Source organism: Sapajus apella, unplaced genomic scaffold, assembly GCF_009761245.1.
Source record: "Sapajus apella isolate SASKATOON/1434 unplaced genomic scaffold, GSC_monkey_1.0 scaffold43, whole genome shotgun sequence".
Taxonomy (NCBI): domain Eukaryota; kingdom Metazoa; phylum Chordata; class Mammalia; order Primates; family Cebidae; genus Sapajus; species Sapajus apella.
The window spans coordinates 15,994,840-16,011,626 of record NW_022436983.1 but is presented as its reverse complement, the minus strand read 5'-3'; the positions used below and the strand labels follow the sequence as shown (position 1 = coordinate 16,011,626).

At 54.8% G+C, this 16,787-nt stretch overlaps 1 protein-coding gene across 6 annotated transcripts in view; it reads right to left on the bottom strand.

Moving 5' to 3' along the window:
- Window positions 1-444: 444 nt before the first annotated feature.
- Window positions 445-16,787, bottom strand: part of EPHB2 (EPH receptor B2) — a 208,428-nt gene continuing 192,085 nt past the window's right edge. For all 6 annotated transcript variants that reach the window (XM_032300739.1, XM_032300740.1, XM_032300742.1 and 3 more), the window contains 7 exons: window positions 15,528-15,650; window positions 14,694-14,941; window positions 13,482-13,697; window positions 12,472-12,621; window positions 11,088-11,281; window positions 9,107-9,262; window positions 445-8,447 (listed from right to left, as the gene is read on the bottom strand). In XM_032300739.1, coding sequence (XP_032156630.1) covers window positions 8,339-8,447; window positions 9,107-9,262; window positions 11,088-11,281; window positions 12,472-12,621; window positions 13,482-13,697; window positions 14,694-14,941; window positions 15,528-15,650 — 1,196 coding nt within the window. In that variant the 3' untranslated portion in view covers window positions 445-8,338. The remainder of the gene's footprint in view (window positions 8,448-9,106; window positions 9,263-11,087; window positions 11,282-12,471; window positions 12,622-13,481; window positions 13,698-14,693; window positions 14,942-15,527; window positions 15,651-16,787) is intronic.

Sequence of the window (16,787 nt, the reverse complement as noted above, 5' to 3'; positions counted from 1 at the left end):
GCGCAATAGTAATAGCTAATGTCTGTGAGTGCCAAGCCTTCCCATGCTCCATCTCATTGAGTCCTCACCCACACTCTAGGAGTTAGAAACAATTGCCTTTATTTTACAGACATGAAAACGAGGCTCAGCAGTTATGTGACCTCTGCAAGGCAGCTAATAAATGGCAGAGCTGGGCTATGAACCGCAGGGCCCCTGACAGAGCTTATGCTCTTCAACACAATGGAGTGTTCTTAGAAAGCTTAGGAGTTGCTTTATGTCAACACTGTACCCTAGCCCAGGCCAAATCCGCACTTAACCCCAGCTCCAGGCCCAGCCCTAGCCTGGCTCCATTCTTAGCCCTGGAAAACTCCTAGTTATGCTTCAGAACCCTGCTAAGGGCCTCTAGAAGCTCCTACTTGTTCTCTGGGGAACCTCAGAGGAAAAAGAAATACTGAGTCCAAGTGATAATTTTTACAATTCACATTTATTTTGGGAAAAAAAGGTTCTGCTAAAAATACTCCTACAAAGGCATTGGAGTAACAGGGTCAGGGTTGATCTTGGACACAGCTGGTGAGATTTCCTTGGTCACAGCAGTGGGGTCCAGAGGAACCAGGTCTGACCCACGGCCATCGGAACCCCAGCTGCATCGCTCCCTGACCTCCTAACATTGTCAGGAAAACCCACGTTTATGACCACAGGAAACAGGGTTCTGGGAAACCCTGCCAGACAGCCCCCTATCCCGGTTGAAAGCTCCGCTGCATAGCTCAGGCTGCGGCAGACGCTTCAGGAGAAGTGTGCGTGCTCACTCCCACAGCCCGTGGCTCTGACAGCGGCTCCAGGGAGGCCACGCTCAAAGGGTGCCACAGTGGCCCCTGGGGATCTGGGGCTTGACTGGCAAAGGATCTGACAGTGGAGAGGGGCTGAGTGTGGAGCACTGTAGCAGCATAGCATAGTGATTCAGAGGGGGGTGCTGGGGTCAGAGGCCACTTACTGGCTGTGTGACCTGGGAGAGCCACCATGTCACGTCTCTGAGTTTCCTAGTCTGTGGAATGGGAGTAATAACTGTACCTGTCTCACAGAGTGGTATGAGAATTAGGCAAGACACTGTGTGTAAAAAGTTGGGCACGGCGCCTGGCACATTGCTGGCACTGAAGAAATAGCAGCTATGATTATGATTTGGGGGCTGGGCATGACCAAATGGTAATTGCTCTTCTCCAGAGTCCAAAAAGGCTGAGGGTGAGTGAATGCCCCTGCCAGGCCTATGCTGGGTGAGCCTCAGAGGCTCGACCTGGTGCCCCCTGCACATCAGAATCCCTGTCCACAGAGGGGAAAGGGGACAGGCCGATCGCGGAGGGATGCACAGGCACCTCCGCCATGTGGCCTCCCAGCTCTGGAAGGCAGTGGCTAAGATTAGAAAAGGGTAAGGGAAGGGAGGTCCTTGGAAGGGGTTGAGGGCTGTGTGGCCATGGAAGCTATGTCCCAAATGCCAGAGGGAAGGCGCCTGGCTCCGGAGTTTGCAGCAAGACCCTGTGGTTGTCCAGTGTTAAGACTCGGGCTCTGAACAGGAAGGGGTTCTGCTTGGGGAATATTCCCCAGTGGGGTTCTCCCAAGGCAAATCCCTGGCCCTGCAGCTTCCTCACTGCTGGGAGGGAAATTCCACCCCAGATGAGTCCCTCCCCAAACCGAGCCAGTGGGGCCCCTGCTTGGCTCCTATGGGCACTGTGGCCTGTATGGGGCTTTACTCAGCCGTAGCCTGGAACTACCAGTCCCCTTCCCCCCAGGAAGGCCTGACATATGCAATTCTGCCACTCTACAGGGAAAGAAGGTCAGCACCCCACTCAAAAGGAGGGTTTTGGCCCTTGCCAAGGTGCATCCGTAACTCAGATGCAAAGGATGGAGCTGTTGCTCGTATCTGTTTTCAGCTATCTCCCTCCCCATCTCTTTCTCTTTCTTGCTCTTTTTTTTGTGCTTTTGAAAAAATGCTAGGGCCCACAGGTTTGGGGACCAGCAATGAACAATGAGACTGGAAATTGCAAGAATTAGCGGCATAGAATCATAGTGATGGAATCTTAGAAACATGAATCGTTCCATTGGAATCTTAGAATGATGGGCTTTGCAGTCTTAGAATCTTGGAATCTTTCACCTGTGGACCATCAGAATTCTTGACTCCTGCAGTCTCAGCAGGGCTCCCGAGAGTGTATGAGGTCCCGGCTGTGGCCTCCTCCCTCCTCCCCCTCCTGCTTCCTCTCCTCCAACAGGGCCTGTTAGGTCTTGCACAGAGACAGGGGCCTTGGCTTCCTCTCTCCTCCTGGGAAAGCTGTGTCTTAGTCTGGGTAGCGGGGCTTGGTGTTGGGTGGGGGGCATCTGTAGCTCTAGGTCCAGCTGGAAGCCCCACCCTGCCTGTGCCTGCCCCACCTGGCCAGGTGTTGAGTGAGCAGGCCTGAACCACAGCCTTGGCGTCTGTGGGGTCTCCCAGGGTGGCCCTGAGTGGGCTGCTGGGCCCCTCCAAGGTATTAAATTGCTGCTGCTTCTTGTTATATCAGCTTTCCTGAGGCAGCCTTCATGCTGTGGAGCTAAACTCAGACACACTCTGGGTCTGAGGATCTTTCAAATTTTCCTGAAAGCTTAGCTCGGTCTGGGCACATCCCTGAGGGTCAGCTCTACCCCTACTTCATGGGTCCTAATCTGTGTCTGAGTTTGGGCCTCCAATCTGAAAATGCCCTGCTTCTTCTTAATCCCTGTCTACACCAGACCCTCTCTCTGCAGACGTCAGGGCAGTTCGTGGTTGGGGAAGTCAAGTGAGGATGCCAGTGTCTGGAGGAGTCTCCTAGAGGAAACTGTCAAAAATGGAGACTCTTGGGCCCAACCGCAGGGATTCTGATTTAAGGGGTTGGGGTGGAGCCCAGGAATCTGCATGTTAAACAATAAATAGCCTGGGAGATTCTGATACAGGTAGGCAATGGCATACATTTTGAGAAATCCCGGGAGGTGGGGAGGAAGGACTGCAGGCAGATGGCCTGGTTGGAATCTTCTGGGAATCATCTCTGGGAATCAGTTTCCCCACTTGTAAAGTGGAGAGGATGATGCTTTGGCACCTGGCATATGTAAGCATTCAGTGATTATTGCAATCCCTGTGGCTTCAACCTCCTGAGATTAGCCTTCAAGGGAGTGTGCCCTGAGCCCACTCTCTTTTCTGTTATGTGACAAAGGCCAAGTCCTTTTCTGCAACCAACACTCTGACCTTGGTTTCTCTGAAGGAAAAACTGGCAGCTGCAAGGTCATATCCACCCTAAGTTTGATGGCAGAAGCCATTTTGCAGAAGGCTGGGTCAAGGCCGTCTGGTGGTGCACTCACAGGTGTGTGTAGCATCACACAGCACAGTGGGGCTCCCTGAACTTCCCTCTGGGTTTCCCCAGGATAACACACTATTGGAAAAGACAGGACCCCGGACCCATTCCAGCACATGTGGGTGATCTCTCCGGGGCTAGGGTGATCAGGGCAGGGATGGGTTTCCTGAGGAGTTTCTCATGCTCACCTGCACACCTGCCCCCACCAGACTCAGCTCCCTCAGTGCCTGGCAGCTGTCTCCCCACCTCACCCCTGCCACCTTTAGAGAAGCCTGGAGGAAATGGGGTAGACATCAGCTGAATTAAGAATCAGGTAGCATAAGACCCAACCCTGCTGTTTCAAGCAGCCGAAGTGACTCTTTGGATTATCTGCGTCAGTGAGGATGGAAACTGATACAGCACAGCCTGGTTTCTCCTGGAATAAATGAGAGCGGGGGCTCTTCCTTCTCAGGGAGAGGAGTAGTTGGGAGGCATCCTGCCCCATCTGATGGCTGAACTGGTGCTTCTTCCTATTACCTCGTGCTCACCCTGCTACTCTCCTGCTCAAGAATCTGCTTCGGCTGGACTGTGTATCATGCCTAAACTGCCTCAATCTCCCCTTATGTCAGCCCTCACTTCCCCCATTCTACTGGTCCATCCAGACGCACTATGTTGGACCATTCTGGCATGACCTTTCTCTTGACCTCTGTCATTTTCAAGATAGCCTCCTCCATGAAGCCCTCCCTGGCAGCCCCAGCCTACATGAGCTTTCTCTTCTCTTACTGGCCCATGTCAGGTGCCAATGTTTCTTGTCATCTAATTGAGCATGGTAGAGGAGGCATCAGAAGCAGAGAAACCAAAGCTCATGGCCTTGCTCTGCCCCTTCAGGCTATGCAATCCTGAACAAAGTACTTCATCTCTCTGAGCCTCAGTTTCCCCCACAAATATGCAGCGGGAATACTGCCTCCTCATGGGACTAAGGTGTATAAGTGCCTTGCACAGCCTGCCTCACCCACTCCAATGCTCTCATTTTATAGATGGCTCAGAGAGGGGAAGTGTCTCCCCAGATCCATGTCCCTAGTGACAGAAGCAGGCTGCCACCCTGGGATTGGGACACACCTGCCCTAGCATCCTGTGGTATCCTGTCTTTTGAATGCATTTACGTGATGTTCCCTAGCAAGAGTCTTCCAGCCTTCGGCACCATCTTCAAACTACAGGGGCCCTGGAGAGAGCCAGGAGTGGCCCTGGGCCTAGCCCTAGGGTGGGTGGTGGTCTGGGGCCTGCGTCCTTCCTGTGCTTCAGCCAGGCAGGAGGAATACCTGGGCAGGGTGGGAGCTCCCAGCCTTCTGGAGATGAGTCCCTGATGGGGGAAGTATGAGGCTAGCGACTGCTCACAAGGTGGTGGCAGAGAAGCCCCTAGATGGTGGCAGGGTGGGGACCAATTAGAAATGATGGGGGAGAGTTCAGCTGATGCCATCTGAGTCAGAGGCACTGCCGGTTAGTAAACAGCCACAGCCCTGAGTCCCTTAAGTGTCTCCCACTGCCCTGCCACCGGGTCCCGGCTCTGAGGCCTCTGGTCTAGCACTCAGCCATTATCTATTCTGATTGGTCTGCCCACATCTTCCCAGTTGATATTTTGAATATCATCCCCCAGGGAGAGGACTGCTGAGCACCAACAACGATCCATTTTGGGGGCTTTGGAGCAGTAGGGATGGGGTGGGTAGCATGGCTCTCTCCCAACCAGCCTGGCCCCGCGTGGCTCTGCCAGCCGCACCCTCTCAGAGCAGCTGGTCCCCATTTCCACGGTGCCCTGGCTTGTATTTACAAGGCAGCTTTCTTTCCTCCAGTACCAACTGTGTGCAGAACAGCCGGAAACTCCCCTAACACTACTGGGCAGGCGGGGGCTGGCACTTGGGGAGGTTGAGCCAGGAAAGGATTAGTAACCAGGCAGCGGGTGGCTCAGAGCTGTGCGCCTGGGCGAGCGGGTGGTGTAAGTGGAAGGCGCTTGGCAGCACGGCCTGCCACTCCCCGCTGAGCAGCAAGCAAGAGGTTGGGGCGGGGGGACTGCCCCAGTGGCGGGTGGGGTGGATGGGTGGAGGTGGAAGAGATGTGAGCAGCGCCTGTGCCCCTGGGACAGTCACAGTGACATCTGTTTGTTACCCTGAAGTGGAGACACAGAGGTCTGTAGCACCTATGCTCTGGGAAGCAGGCGTGCAGGGGCCATGGCCACTGAGGAACTTGGCCCTGGAGGGTGGAGGGGCAGACATGCTGGCTAGCGGTCACCAGCCCAGCCGCTTAGGACAGGAAGCCATCTGACAGGAGGCACTGACTGCCAGCCCCACGTGGGGCCCCAGAGCAGTATGGGGTGGGCTGAGGAAACAGAACTAATCTAAAGAGCATCAGGGCAGCTCCCGCCAGAAGGTGACCTTGTGTGCTGAGACAGCTGCCACCCGCGCGGGGCACTTTTGGGGCACAAAGTGAAGGCCAGTGGGCCTTCACTGCCGGCCAGTTTGCAGGAAACCTGCCAGTGCTTTCCCTGTGGCTCACCCTGCTGTCCCCCCAGGAGGCCCACACTTCTCTGTAATCCCTTCCTTTCCCTTTACAGCTCAGGCTCCCGGAACAGGTGAGCGACAGACGACAGGCTGGGCCGTGCTGGATGCTTGCTCTGACTGTGGCGCTGCTAGCTGGCTGCCTGTGGCCTGAATCTTTCCCACTGGCCATCTCCTTGGATCTGGGAAAGGTCCCGAGAGGTGGCCTCCATGGCTCCCCCTCCTCAGCCAGACCTGATGTCCACAGCACATCCATCTCCCTGCCTCCTCCTGCCACATGAAGAATTCTGATTTTAATGTGAGCAGGAGCTCATTTGCACAGGGAAAACCAGAGTTGGCCTGGATAAGGTGGTCATACCTGTGGCTCTGCCTAGGGGTCCATGGGCACTCTAAGACCCTCACATTCTCACTGTTGCAGTTGAACTGACACTTGGACCCTCTTCTAAGTGCACCCCCATCAATGATCTGTTCCTGATGTACCTGCAGGGGCTCACCCTGATTCCCAGGGCATCGAGTGCTAAGTTCTGAGCCACTTTCAACTCACTTCCTTTGTTGCCTGTGCTTTTGATAAGCCAAAGCCAGAAAGGCCACGTAGAGCTGTCATTCTCCATGTGTATTCTCTGCCCTGGGCTTTCTAGAAGCCCAAGGGAGGAAGGGCTGATTAGAATAGCAACGCTTGGCACCTGGGTCACATGGCACGTCCCAAGAGTGCCAGGATCTCCCTTGGAACTTACAGAGAACAGGGATCCCATTATAACTAAAGCGTTTATTTCCATTCAATTCACTAACTGATTGCTCTGCTCAGGTGCCTGCGCTGGCTCACAGGAGGGAGTCTGTGACCAGATCCCTAGGCTGAGGGCTTCCCCATGGTCAAGACCTTCAGACCCAGCAAAGGTCTGGTAGGGGGAAGGAGGTGGGAGAGAAATCACACACTTTCTTTCCAGGGAAGTGAAGGAGCATGCTTGCCCGAGTCTCTGAGCGCACCCTCTGGAGGGCAGGGTATCACAGTGAATGATCCGGGTCTGGGTCCGGCCTCCCAAGCGGCCTGGTTTAGGCTCCCAGAGGCAAAACTGGGTTTTGGCCATCTGAGGGGACTCGGGAGCCTCAAAGGGGCCTGTTTGCCTGGAAGTACTAGATAGATTGTGGCAGGAGAGTGGGAAGTGGTCAAGGACTTCCAGCCCTGCAGCCTCAGAGCCCACTTCCTCCTCAATCTGTCACTTTCATCCACAGTCCTGGAGCGGGAGGCTCCTCCACCTTGGTGCCTTCCCCTCTACGCCCAAATCTCACTCCAGTCTCTGAATGGCCCAGATAGCCCCATGGCAGTTGGCTTTGGTGAGGCCTGGTGGCAGGTGGGAGGAGGGAAGAGTGTCAATGAAAACCGTATAAAAAATCCAGAATGTGCATATAAAATCTCGCCCTTGGTGTATTGCCTAAGTCAGTAAGCAGAAAGCACCTTCTTTCTGGAGAAGGATCAAGTCCTCAAAAGGTAGGAAATGTCAAAGTGTCACTTCATTGTCATAAAAAAAAACAACCCAACAAACAAACCCCCTAAACCAAAACCACCCTGACCAAAATAGCCCCAAGTCCACTAATTGCTGTAAACAAACCCAGATGCAGGACCAACCCTTCTCAGCGGCAGTTGGAGCTGACGGCAGTCACTGCAGCATCAGTCCTCGAGGCGGGGGCTGGCGGGAGCAGGCACCCAGGCGTCGGGCCACAGGGCTGTGCGCATGATATGTACCTGGAGCTGCAGACCCGGGGCGGCCATCCTCAGGAAGGCTGACTTTTCTGGTGTCCCCAGGTTCTCCCTGACCCAGGAGGACAAAAGCCCCTTTCAGCCTTGTGAGCCCACAGGAGAAAAAGTGTCTTTCTTTGGAGTTTCTAAAATAGTCTCCAAAGACAGAAAAATTCTTCTGTTTGCCCAGCAGTGGCGGGAATAGATTTTCCCAGAGGGGTTCTCAGGGTGGCTGCCTGTCCATCTGTCCCGTCCACTGGGCGCTTGGTTGTTGAGTGAGGCCTAGAGGAGCAGCAGGGACAGGAGCCAAGGGCAGCCCCTGTCTCTCCCCTTCACATTTGTTTTTCTGAAAGTGTTTCTTGGCTCTGGCCAGGTCACCTTCGCAGAGGGAGTGGAAGAGAAACTGCTTTTGGTCTCCAATTGGACACATCGCATGAATCTCCCAAGCCCTTTTGTACCCCCCAGAGCAGTCATTGCTTTCCTTATGAGAATCTTCTTTAAAAAATATTCCTTGTATATCCCGCCCCCTCCCAGGATCTAGTTTCTTTTTTTCCCATTCCCTTTTTTTTTCTGTCGTTTGAGTTGCATGTGTTCTTGGTGACGTCTCGTGGCTGGCGCTGCTTGATTCTTCCTGTGGCCCGTGGCCTCCTGGCGGGTGGCTGGCCCTGCAGTGGATGGAGCACCAGGAGGGCCGGCACGTGGGGCGGAGGGGGCGGGGCTTGGAGGAAGTGAGCTGAGGCAGGTGAATGTCAAACCTCCACAGACTGAATCTGGTTCATCTGCGCCCGCATCACCTGGATACTGTTCAGGATTTTTTTCTGGTGGCCAGCCAAAGTGACCCCAACCCGGAGAATGTCCCTTTGGGAGAGAAGTGCGTGGGTTAGGGAAATGTGTGGATGGAGGGGCTCTGTGCCTGGGAGAGAGCTGCCTGGGCCTGGTGGGGGGGGTGTGGGGAAGATGGCAAAGCAAGGAGTCCTGGGAAGTGGGGAGTGGGGGGTGGGAGCGGGGAGCAGGGAGCGCGGAGAGGGGAGTGGGGAGCGGGAAGTGGGGAGCGCGCAGCGGGGAGTGGGGAGCGGTGAGCAGGCAGGCAGCCACAGCTGGAGGGTGTGACTGGTGCGAGGTGGAAGAGCACTTGGGTAGGAATCAGGGCGCTGAGGCACCCTTCTCTCCCCTGCTATGGGGAAGGGAAGCCAGCTTGCATTGTCTAAGCACCCACTTACTTTATATCTCCCTCACCCTTCCTACCAATCCCCAGTTTGCAGGTGAGAAAACTGAGGCTGAGGGATGTGCTATGATTTGCCCCAGGTCACACAGCTTGTAGGTGTGTGACAGCTTGTAGGCAGGGAGACCTGGGTATCAGTCCGCGGATGACTCCAAAGTTGGCTGTCTTGCCCCTTGGTCCCTGCTTCCCTACTGGGACATGATCTATTCCTCACCCTCCAGATCACCCCACCTGGCTGGTGGGGCCCGTGGACAGGGGGAGATAAGGTGACCAGCAGAGGTGACTGGGCACTTACTCCATCATCATCTGAGACACGACATCAAAGGAGGTGAAGCCGGCGCTGGCGAAGCTCTCCTTGTACTGCCCCATCTTGATGGCCTCCAGCCACTCGTCCACCGTGTTAAAGCTGGTGTAGTCGGGTATCGTGCGGTCCAGCAGTGGCAGGTTGATGCTGGGGTTAGGGGTAGGTGACAGAGACAGTCAGGGCACTTGTCTGCAGGGAGTGTGCAGGGACATGCCTGTAGGCTGCGTATGCATGAATGTGCACGTGTGCATCCATTTACATGAACATAAGCGAATGGGTATATATGTGAGTACTTCTGCATGAGTGCAGGCATGGGTTTGAACCTGTGGAAACATGCATGCATATAGGTGTGAGCAGGTGAGAGTGAGTGTGTGTGCAGAACTCAAAGCTGGGACCGAGTGGGAAGTCTAGGGAAGGCACTGCAGGGATGGCGGAGAGGCTGGACCTCAGGAATGAGGAGGGAAGATGCTGCTCCAAGCTTCTTATTTTCAGGAGGAGGGGTTTCGGCTGGACTAGCTATGCTGGTTATTCATAGTTTCCTCTCCCAGTGCCATTCTCCATCCTTCTGCACCCTGGTTTGTGCTATGGGAAGCTCACCTTCTGGACTGTCCTGAGACTGTATCTCCAAAGCCCAGCTAAGGCTGGTTGCGCTAACGGGAATGCCTTCCTGGCTGGCAAGGAGTGAAATGGCTCTCATGAGGTTTAAAGCTCAGACGGATTTGATCTGGAGAGTTAGGGGTGGCTGACACACGGTCATGGTAAGGAGAGACAGGCAGAGGGAAGCAGGACGATCCCTGCTCTTAAGAACATGCTGGAGGAAAGACTTTGGCCCAAGGGGTCTCTAGCCACAGCCAGCCCTAGATCCTAAGGGCACCTGGCTGGACACCCCTCTGAAACCCCGCGGGATTGTGAGTCCTGAGGAGTAAGTATGTGCAGGGCTAGCAGTGAGACCTGTGACGGCCACCCAAGGAAGGCAGAGGGGAGCTGCTGCCCCATGGAGCCTGTCCTGGGACCTCAAGGTGAAGGGAAGCACCGGGTCCCCAAGTGAACGCCCCTCAGGCTAAGCCCGTCTCTTGGGCATGGGGATGCTGACCCACTGTGGGGGCACAGACGGGCGTACAGTGAATACAAACTTCTGAATGGGGGTGTGTGTGCAGGTGCCTATGGATATGTGTAGGTGTGAGAGCCTGAGACTGTGTGTGTGAGCAGGCATGAGTGTTTGTGCCTAATTGTGTGTTCATCTGTGTGCATGTAGGCCTGCATTTGTGTGAGCATGTGTGTGACAAGGATATAAATGGAAGTCAGTGGGTCCAGGTTTGAGTGTGAGGGTAGTTAGGAAGGAAACTTAGTGACAGGTAAATCTATTCACCAACTAAGATTCTGGATCCTTTGGTCATTTTTTTTTTTTTTTTAGATGGAGTTTTGCTATTGTTGCCCAGGCTGGAGTGCAATGGCACGATCTCAGCTCACTGCAACCTCCACTTCCTGGGTTCAAGTGATTATCTTGCCTCAGGCTCCTGAGTAGCTGGGATTATAGGTGCATGCCAACTTGGCCAGCTAATTTTTAAATTTTTAGTAGAGACAGGGTTTCACCCACGTTGGCCAGGCTGGTCTTGACCTCAGGTAATCCACCTGCCTCAGCCTCCCGAAGTGCGAGGATTACGGGCATGAGCCACCCCGGCTGGCCTTCCTTTCGTAATTTTTCTTCAATACTGTCCTCTCTGATCATGCTTTAAAGGATGCCTCCTCTGCCACCTACAGGGTATAGGTCCTTTTATTCCTCTGCGCAGTCTGTGTCCTCTGTTCCCCTGGACCCCTAAGGCAGGGCAGGTGCCCAACAAACACTAGTCCTGTCCTTCCCCATCCCAAACTGCAGTAAGGAAGAGCATCTGCCAGAAGTGGGGGCAGAGGGATGGGAGAGGGGAAGAGGGGCAGGGCCTGGCTGGGGGGGGCGGCCAGGGCAGCGCCTTACCCGGAGGAGAGGGGTGCCATGGCTTTGAGGCTGTTGGGATTGCGGATCATCTTGTCTAGTGTGTTGACAATTTGGCCGAACTTGGGCCGATGGTTGCGGTCTTTCTGCCAACAGTCGAGCATGAGTTGGTGCAGGGCGCTTGGGCAGTCCATGGGCGGCGGCAGCCGATAATCCTGCTCGATAGCATTGATCACCTGGGACAATGCGGGAGTGGAGTGGGGTTGGGTGGATGGGCTGAGGGCATCTACCCTCTGCCAGGGATATCTTGCCCCCATTGCATTGCACGTCCGACCTATTTTGTTGCTATGGCAACCACTTTCACCTCCTGGAGGCAGCCTCAGGGATGGGAGGACCTGGGTTCCCACCATCTAGACCCTTAATCTGACCTGGCAGCTGGGTCTTAATCTGCCAATCTTGGGACTGGCAGCACCCTGAGATAGCTTTTCCCCAGGGTCCACCAAGATGACCCTCCTGTGCCTGGTTCCACCAGCTCCTCCCTCTTTCCCACCTGTGAGCCCCCTCTTGGCTTTGATGGTCCCAAGGCCTCCCCTCTCTGGCTCCTTGCTTGACCCCATGTGACCACATGCTTGATTTTAGTGCCATTTACAGCTCCAGGTGTGAGATACCTCCCCCCATCAGGCCCACGGCATGGCCTTGAGCCTGGCTGGAGCCCCCTCCCACCATCCCCGCCTGCCTTTCTATCAAGGAAATGCGCCCAAACACCCCTCTCAGCAACCAGGGCCATTCACCTTCCACACTTGACTGGGGGTCACCTTCCCTGGGTAAGTAGTTTCTTTGAGTCCTTCCTGTCTGCATTTTTGCAAATGGAAATCCCTTGGTTTGACTTCGGCCCCGCATTAGCCCACCTCAGCCTCTGCACACTCTCTTCTTTCCCACTGGAAGTCCTCAAGTCTCCACGTCCTGCGACCGTTCGAACCCCACTTGTCCTGTGATCACTGCCTGGCTGACCTTGCCCATGCTGCTGGTGCCTCGGTGCCTCCAAGGCTACTCTGATTTAGCATCTGATCTTAAAAGCTCCTGATAACAACACCTGAATAATCATCTTGCCCCCCAGTTAGGTGGTAAACACCTGAAGGGCAGATGTGGTCTCATTCGGGGCTGGCCACAGGTGCGAGCACCCTGAAGACATGCTGATGTGTGGATGGGTGGCCTTTCCTACTCCCTACAGCCTGGAGAGTCCAGGGTCCTGTGCAGACATTTGAATCAGCCACCATCGGACTGGCAGCTGCCCTTGGAGGCAGGCCCATGATCTCAGAGGCCTAAGTCCCATGCTCTGGGAGACTGGCACAAGGCCAGGAGCCCTGATCTTCCCTCTTCCATCTGGCGGGCCAGAGAGGCCTTGCCCATCCCCTTGGAGACTTACGTCCTGGTTGGTCATGTCCCAGTAGGGCCGCTCCCCATAGGACATCACCTCCCACATGACGATGCCGTAGCTCCACACGTCACTGGCCGAGGTGAACTTCCGGTACTGGATAGCTTCTGGGGCTGTCCAGCGGATGGGGATCTTCCCGCCCTGGGAGACGGAATGAGGAGGGTTCGTGGGTGGGAGGCTGGGCTGTCTGACCTCTTCTTTTAATCCTCCCACCCTGTGCCCTCTGATGCCCCAATCTCATGAGGCACCTCGTTGTGCCCCAAACTCACCATGCTGCTTCAGACCACTGGGCATTCACACCAGCTGTGCCCTCTGCACGAAGTGCCTTTTCCTACTCTGCCATCTGGAAACCTCCTTCTCATCAAGTCCCTTTGAAAGCCTTTCTGAGCTCCCAAAGAATTGCCAGCTGCCCTCAATCCCACAGCTGTGCCTTACGTCTCCCCAACAGGGAGGCACGCCTCACACAGCACAGTACTCTTGTGACTTGCCTACTTGGGACGGTCTCTGGGTTCTTTGTCCTTTCAGTTTAAAACCTTCAACAAGCTTCGCTGCTTTCAGGGGAGAGTCCTGAACCTGGGCATTACAGGGGTGCCAGGGTTCAGCCCTGTCTACCTCTCCAGCATTGCTGCTGACCACCATTGCCCCTACAGCCTGTATTCCGGTCACAGGACTTTGCCATGAGAACATGGCATCTGACAAACGTTTCCGGGCCCTTCCACTCTCAGCTCAGATATCAACCTCTCTGGCAAGCCTTTCTCTGCCTCCAAGGCTGGCTGTCCTGGCTCACAGCCCTGTCACTCCACACGCCTCTGCACATGTGGTCGTCACCAGTGTGGGAGCTGCAAGAGGGCAAGAGCTGTGGTTCCTGCCTCCCTGTCCCCAGGGCCCAGGACGGTGCTTGGCCCAACTGGGCGTTGGTGAAAGTGTCTTGCAGGGAGACATGGACACTCATGCCCTCTTCTCTGGCCCTGGGACTCCGGTGTTCCCTGCCTCCATCTTACCAGGGCACTGGTGTAGGTGGGGTCTGAGGTGTCGTCCTCCAGAAAGCGTGAGAGCCCAAAGTCTGACACCTTGCAGACCAGGTTGCTGTTGACAAGGATGTTGCGGGCAGCCAGGTCACGGTGCACATAGTTCATGTCTGCCAGGTACTTCATGCCGGCTGCAATGCCCCGAAGCATGCCTACCAGCTGGATGACTGTGAACTGCCCATCATTTTGCTTTGGGAGAAGTGGAGAAAACACAGAGTAAACGGAAGAGCAGGCGTCAGAGTGCTGCATCATCCTCACAATGGGAAACTCGAGCCAGGCTGGCAGGGCCTGGCTCTGGGCTCCCTTGGGGAAGGACTCAGATGCTTTGGGACCCCGGGGGAGGCCCATTAGAGGCCAACTTCAGGATGGTGGAGAGAACACAGGCTTTGAAGCAGACCCGCTTGGTTTGACTCTGGCTTTGTTCCTTCTTGGCTGTGCAACCTTGGACATGTGACCTAACATCTCTGAGTCTCGGTTTCCTCATCTGTGTGTTAAATGGGCCTAAATCATACCCATCTCCCAGGGCTATTCTGGGTTAAACAAGAAGGTGCAGGAAGGTGCCTGGCACAGGGTAGGAGCTTCACAAATGTTTGCTGAATGGCAGCTAGTTCAGCAGCTTGCTTCTGATGCCTAGGCTGTGCTCTGTCTAGCTGGTTGACAGTGATCTCCTGGGAGACCTTGACACTTTCTTCTGGTGGCCTTGTGTTCTGAACTCCTCCCACCAGCCTATGGAGCTTTGGGGAACTCCAAAATCTGGTGAGAACGCTGAATGAGAGGTCAAGACACTTGGTTCCAGTCCAGGACTCATCTTGACCTTCTGGGTGACCCTGGGCAAATCCTACCTGTCTTTGAGTCAGTTTTCTTCTATGCATAATGAGAAGGCTGGGTAAGAGCAGAAATGGAAACACATTTCAGGTGTGTGCCAACTCTGATCAACTGATTGTGGCTTCCTGGGGAACCATACTAGGAATAATTCTGGGACTGCTTCTGGGCTTAGTGGATGAGAGTGCTGGGATTGATTAGCAGTGCCTGCCATGGGTAAGGGAATAGAAAGTGACAGCCTGCAAGCCATTCCTGACCTAGAGCTTTTCCAAGACCCCATCAGACTCTGACAGTATAAAGCTGTGTCCATCATTCCTTTTCCTGCCCCATTCAAGGGCCCCTGGCCCTCTTGGCTTCCCCTACCCGGAGAAAGGAGTCCAGGGAGCCATTTTCCATGAACTCGGTGATGATCATCACAGGTGTGCTCTTGGTCACGACACCCTCCAGGTGGATGACATTGGGGTGGTCAAACTGGCCCATGATGGAAGCTTCGCTCAGGAAGTCCCGGCGCTGCTTCTCCGTATAGCCCGACTTGAGCGTCTTGATGGCCACAAAGATCTCTCTCTTGCCTGGCAGCTTCAGGTGGCCACTGCAGACCTCACCAAACTCCCCTGAGACAGAAACACCAAGACAGGCAGGATGTCACTTGCCAGGTGGAAGGGCCACCTCCCTGTTCCCACTCTTGGGGTCTGCAGGTACATTTTCTCCTCAAAGGCCCACTCATCCTCACAGACACAGAACTCCTTCAAGAATGTTGGGGGTCCAGAAAAGTCCCAGCCACCTTTGGGAGAGGACAGTAAATTCCTCATGGTTGTTCTCTGGTTGTCCGTGGCTGGGCATGGGGGAGGGTGCAGGGGAAGCCGGGAGATGGCGAGAGGCACCTAGGAGGCATGGGGGGAGGGGGAAGCACTGGACCAAAGGTCCAGAGAACTGGGCTTCAGACCCAGCTCAATCTCTGACTCGCTGTGCATGTCCCTTCCCAGCTCTGTGCCTCAGTTTCCTCTTTTGTCAGTGAGGTGGTTTTACTGGATGACTTTTGAGGGTCCTTCTTTCATGGTCATGCTGAGCCTTCAGGCCTTGGAGGGTCCTCTGAGGCTCCTGTCCCACAGCCTACCGTCTGGCCCAAGAGTACACATTGAGGTGGCCTCACCACCCATGGCTAAGACCATGGTACCTGTGAGGATACCAGCCACCTACCTGCTCCGATCACCTGCTCAATTTTGACACAGGAGATGTCAATTTCCTTGGCAAACTCCCTCACTGCCTCGTTGGGGTCCTCGTAGGTGAAAGGGTCGATGTAGATCTTCATGCCTGGGGTCACTGCGGGACAAGACCAGGCTCGGTCATGTGGACTGACTCAAGATGCACACAAAAGGAAAAGCGGGAGCCAGTTCCTCTGTGGAGGGAAATCCACGCCCACGCGGCCCACATAAGAACTGGACCACTGCCTGCAGGTCCCTTGGCCTCTCTGAGTCTCACTGAGCAGATGGGCACCGGACTGAGTAGGAGGTGAGGGGGCAGAGGCCAGCAGAGCTGGCAGGTAGGTCTCAGCTCTTGCTTCAACACTTGCAGGCTGTCAGCAATGGGTTTCTGAGCAACTGAGACTGGCAGGACTGATAAGCAATGTCTGTCACAGGTGTGGGCACAGAAGGATAAACGGATGGATGGGTGATAGAGAATGAAGGGGTGCAAAGTAAAGAAAGGAGGCAAAAAGGGAGTGAATTGGAACTAGAATACAGAAAGAGCAGGCAATAGACCATGCCGTCCTTGGGGTTCTGCTACGGAGATCTCCTCCTGGTCTCTCCAGGTCTAATTCAAGCTTCCTCTTCCCCCAGGGTCCCTTTCTAGCTGCCCAGCCCTCCCAGATGGGACCCCAGACCCTGGAGGGGCCATCCCACTCACCAGCGACTGAGTATCCATGGTTGCTGGGCCACCTCCCAGGGCCCCCACTAGCCAAGTCTTAACTCCTTCTGGATCCCTGGTTTTCTGGTGATCAGCATGAAGCTAGACAGGTGGCATATTAATTTGATTCCTGATCTGATGCATATTTTAATTTTATTATTATTATTATTATTGGTTCTCCCTCTCTTCTGTCCCCAACTTTTATTTTTTTATGCATTAAGAGAAGAAGGTAACCTGGATGTCAGAGACCTAATTCTGAACACCAAGCACTGAGTCAGCAAAATGCTTTGAAAGAAGGGAAAGACGACCCATCCATCTTCCCCCTCCCGGAGAGACAGCTGGTCTTCCACTGCCCAGAGGTCCTCCCAGAGCCCAGGCCTTCCTCCGGCTCCTCCAGCGTCCTGCTCACATTCTCCTGCCTCCCCAGGAGCTGCAACTTTGGAGGCAGGAGCTCTAGGAGTTGGGAGTTGGAATCCTTGGGTCACCATAAGGCTCGGCTGGTTGGTGCGTGAGACCATCAATCCTGTTCAGCTGTGTGACCTTGGACATATGAAT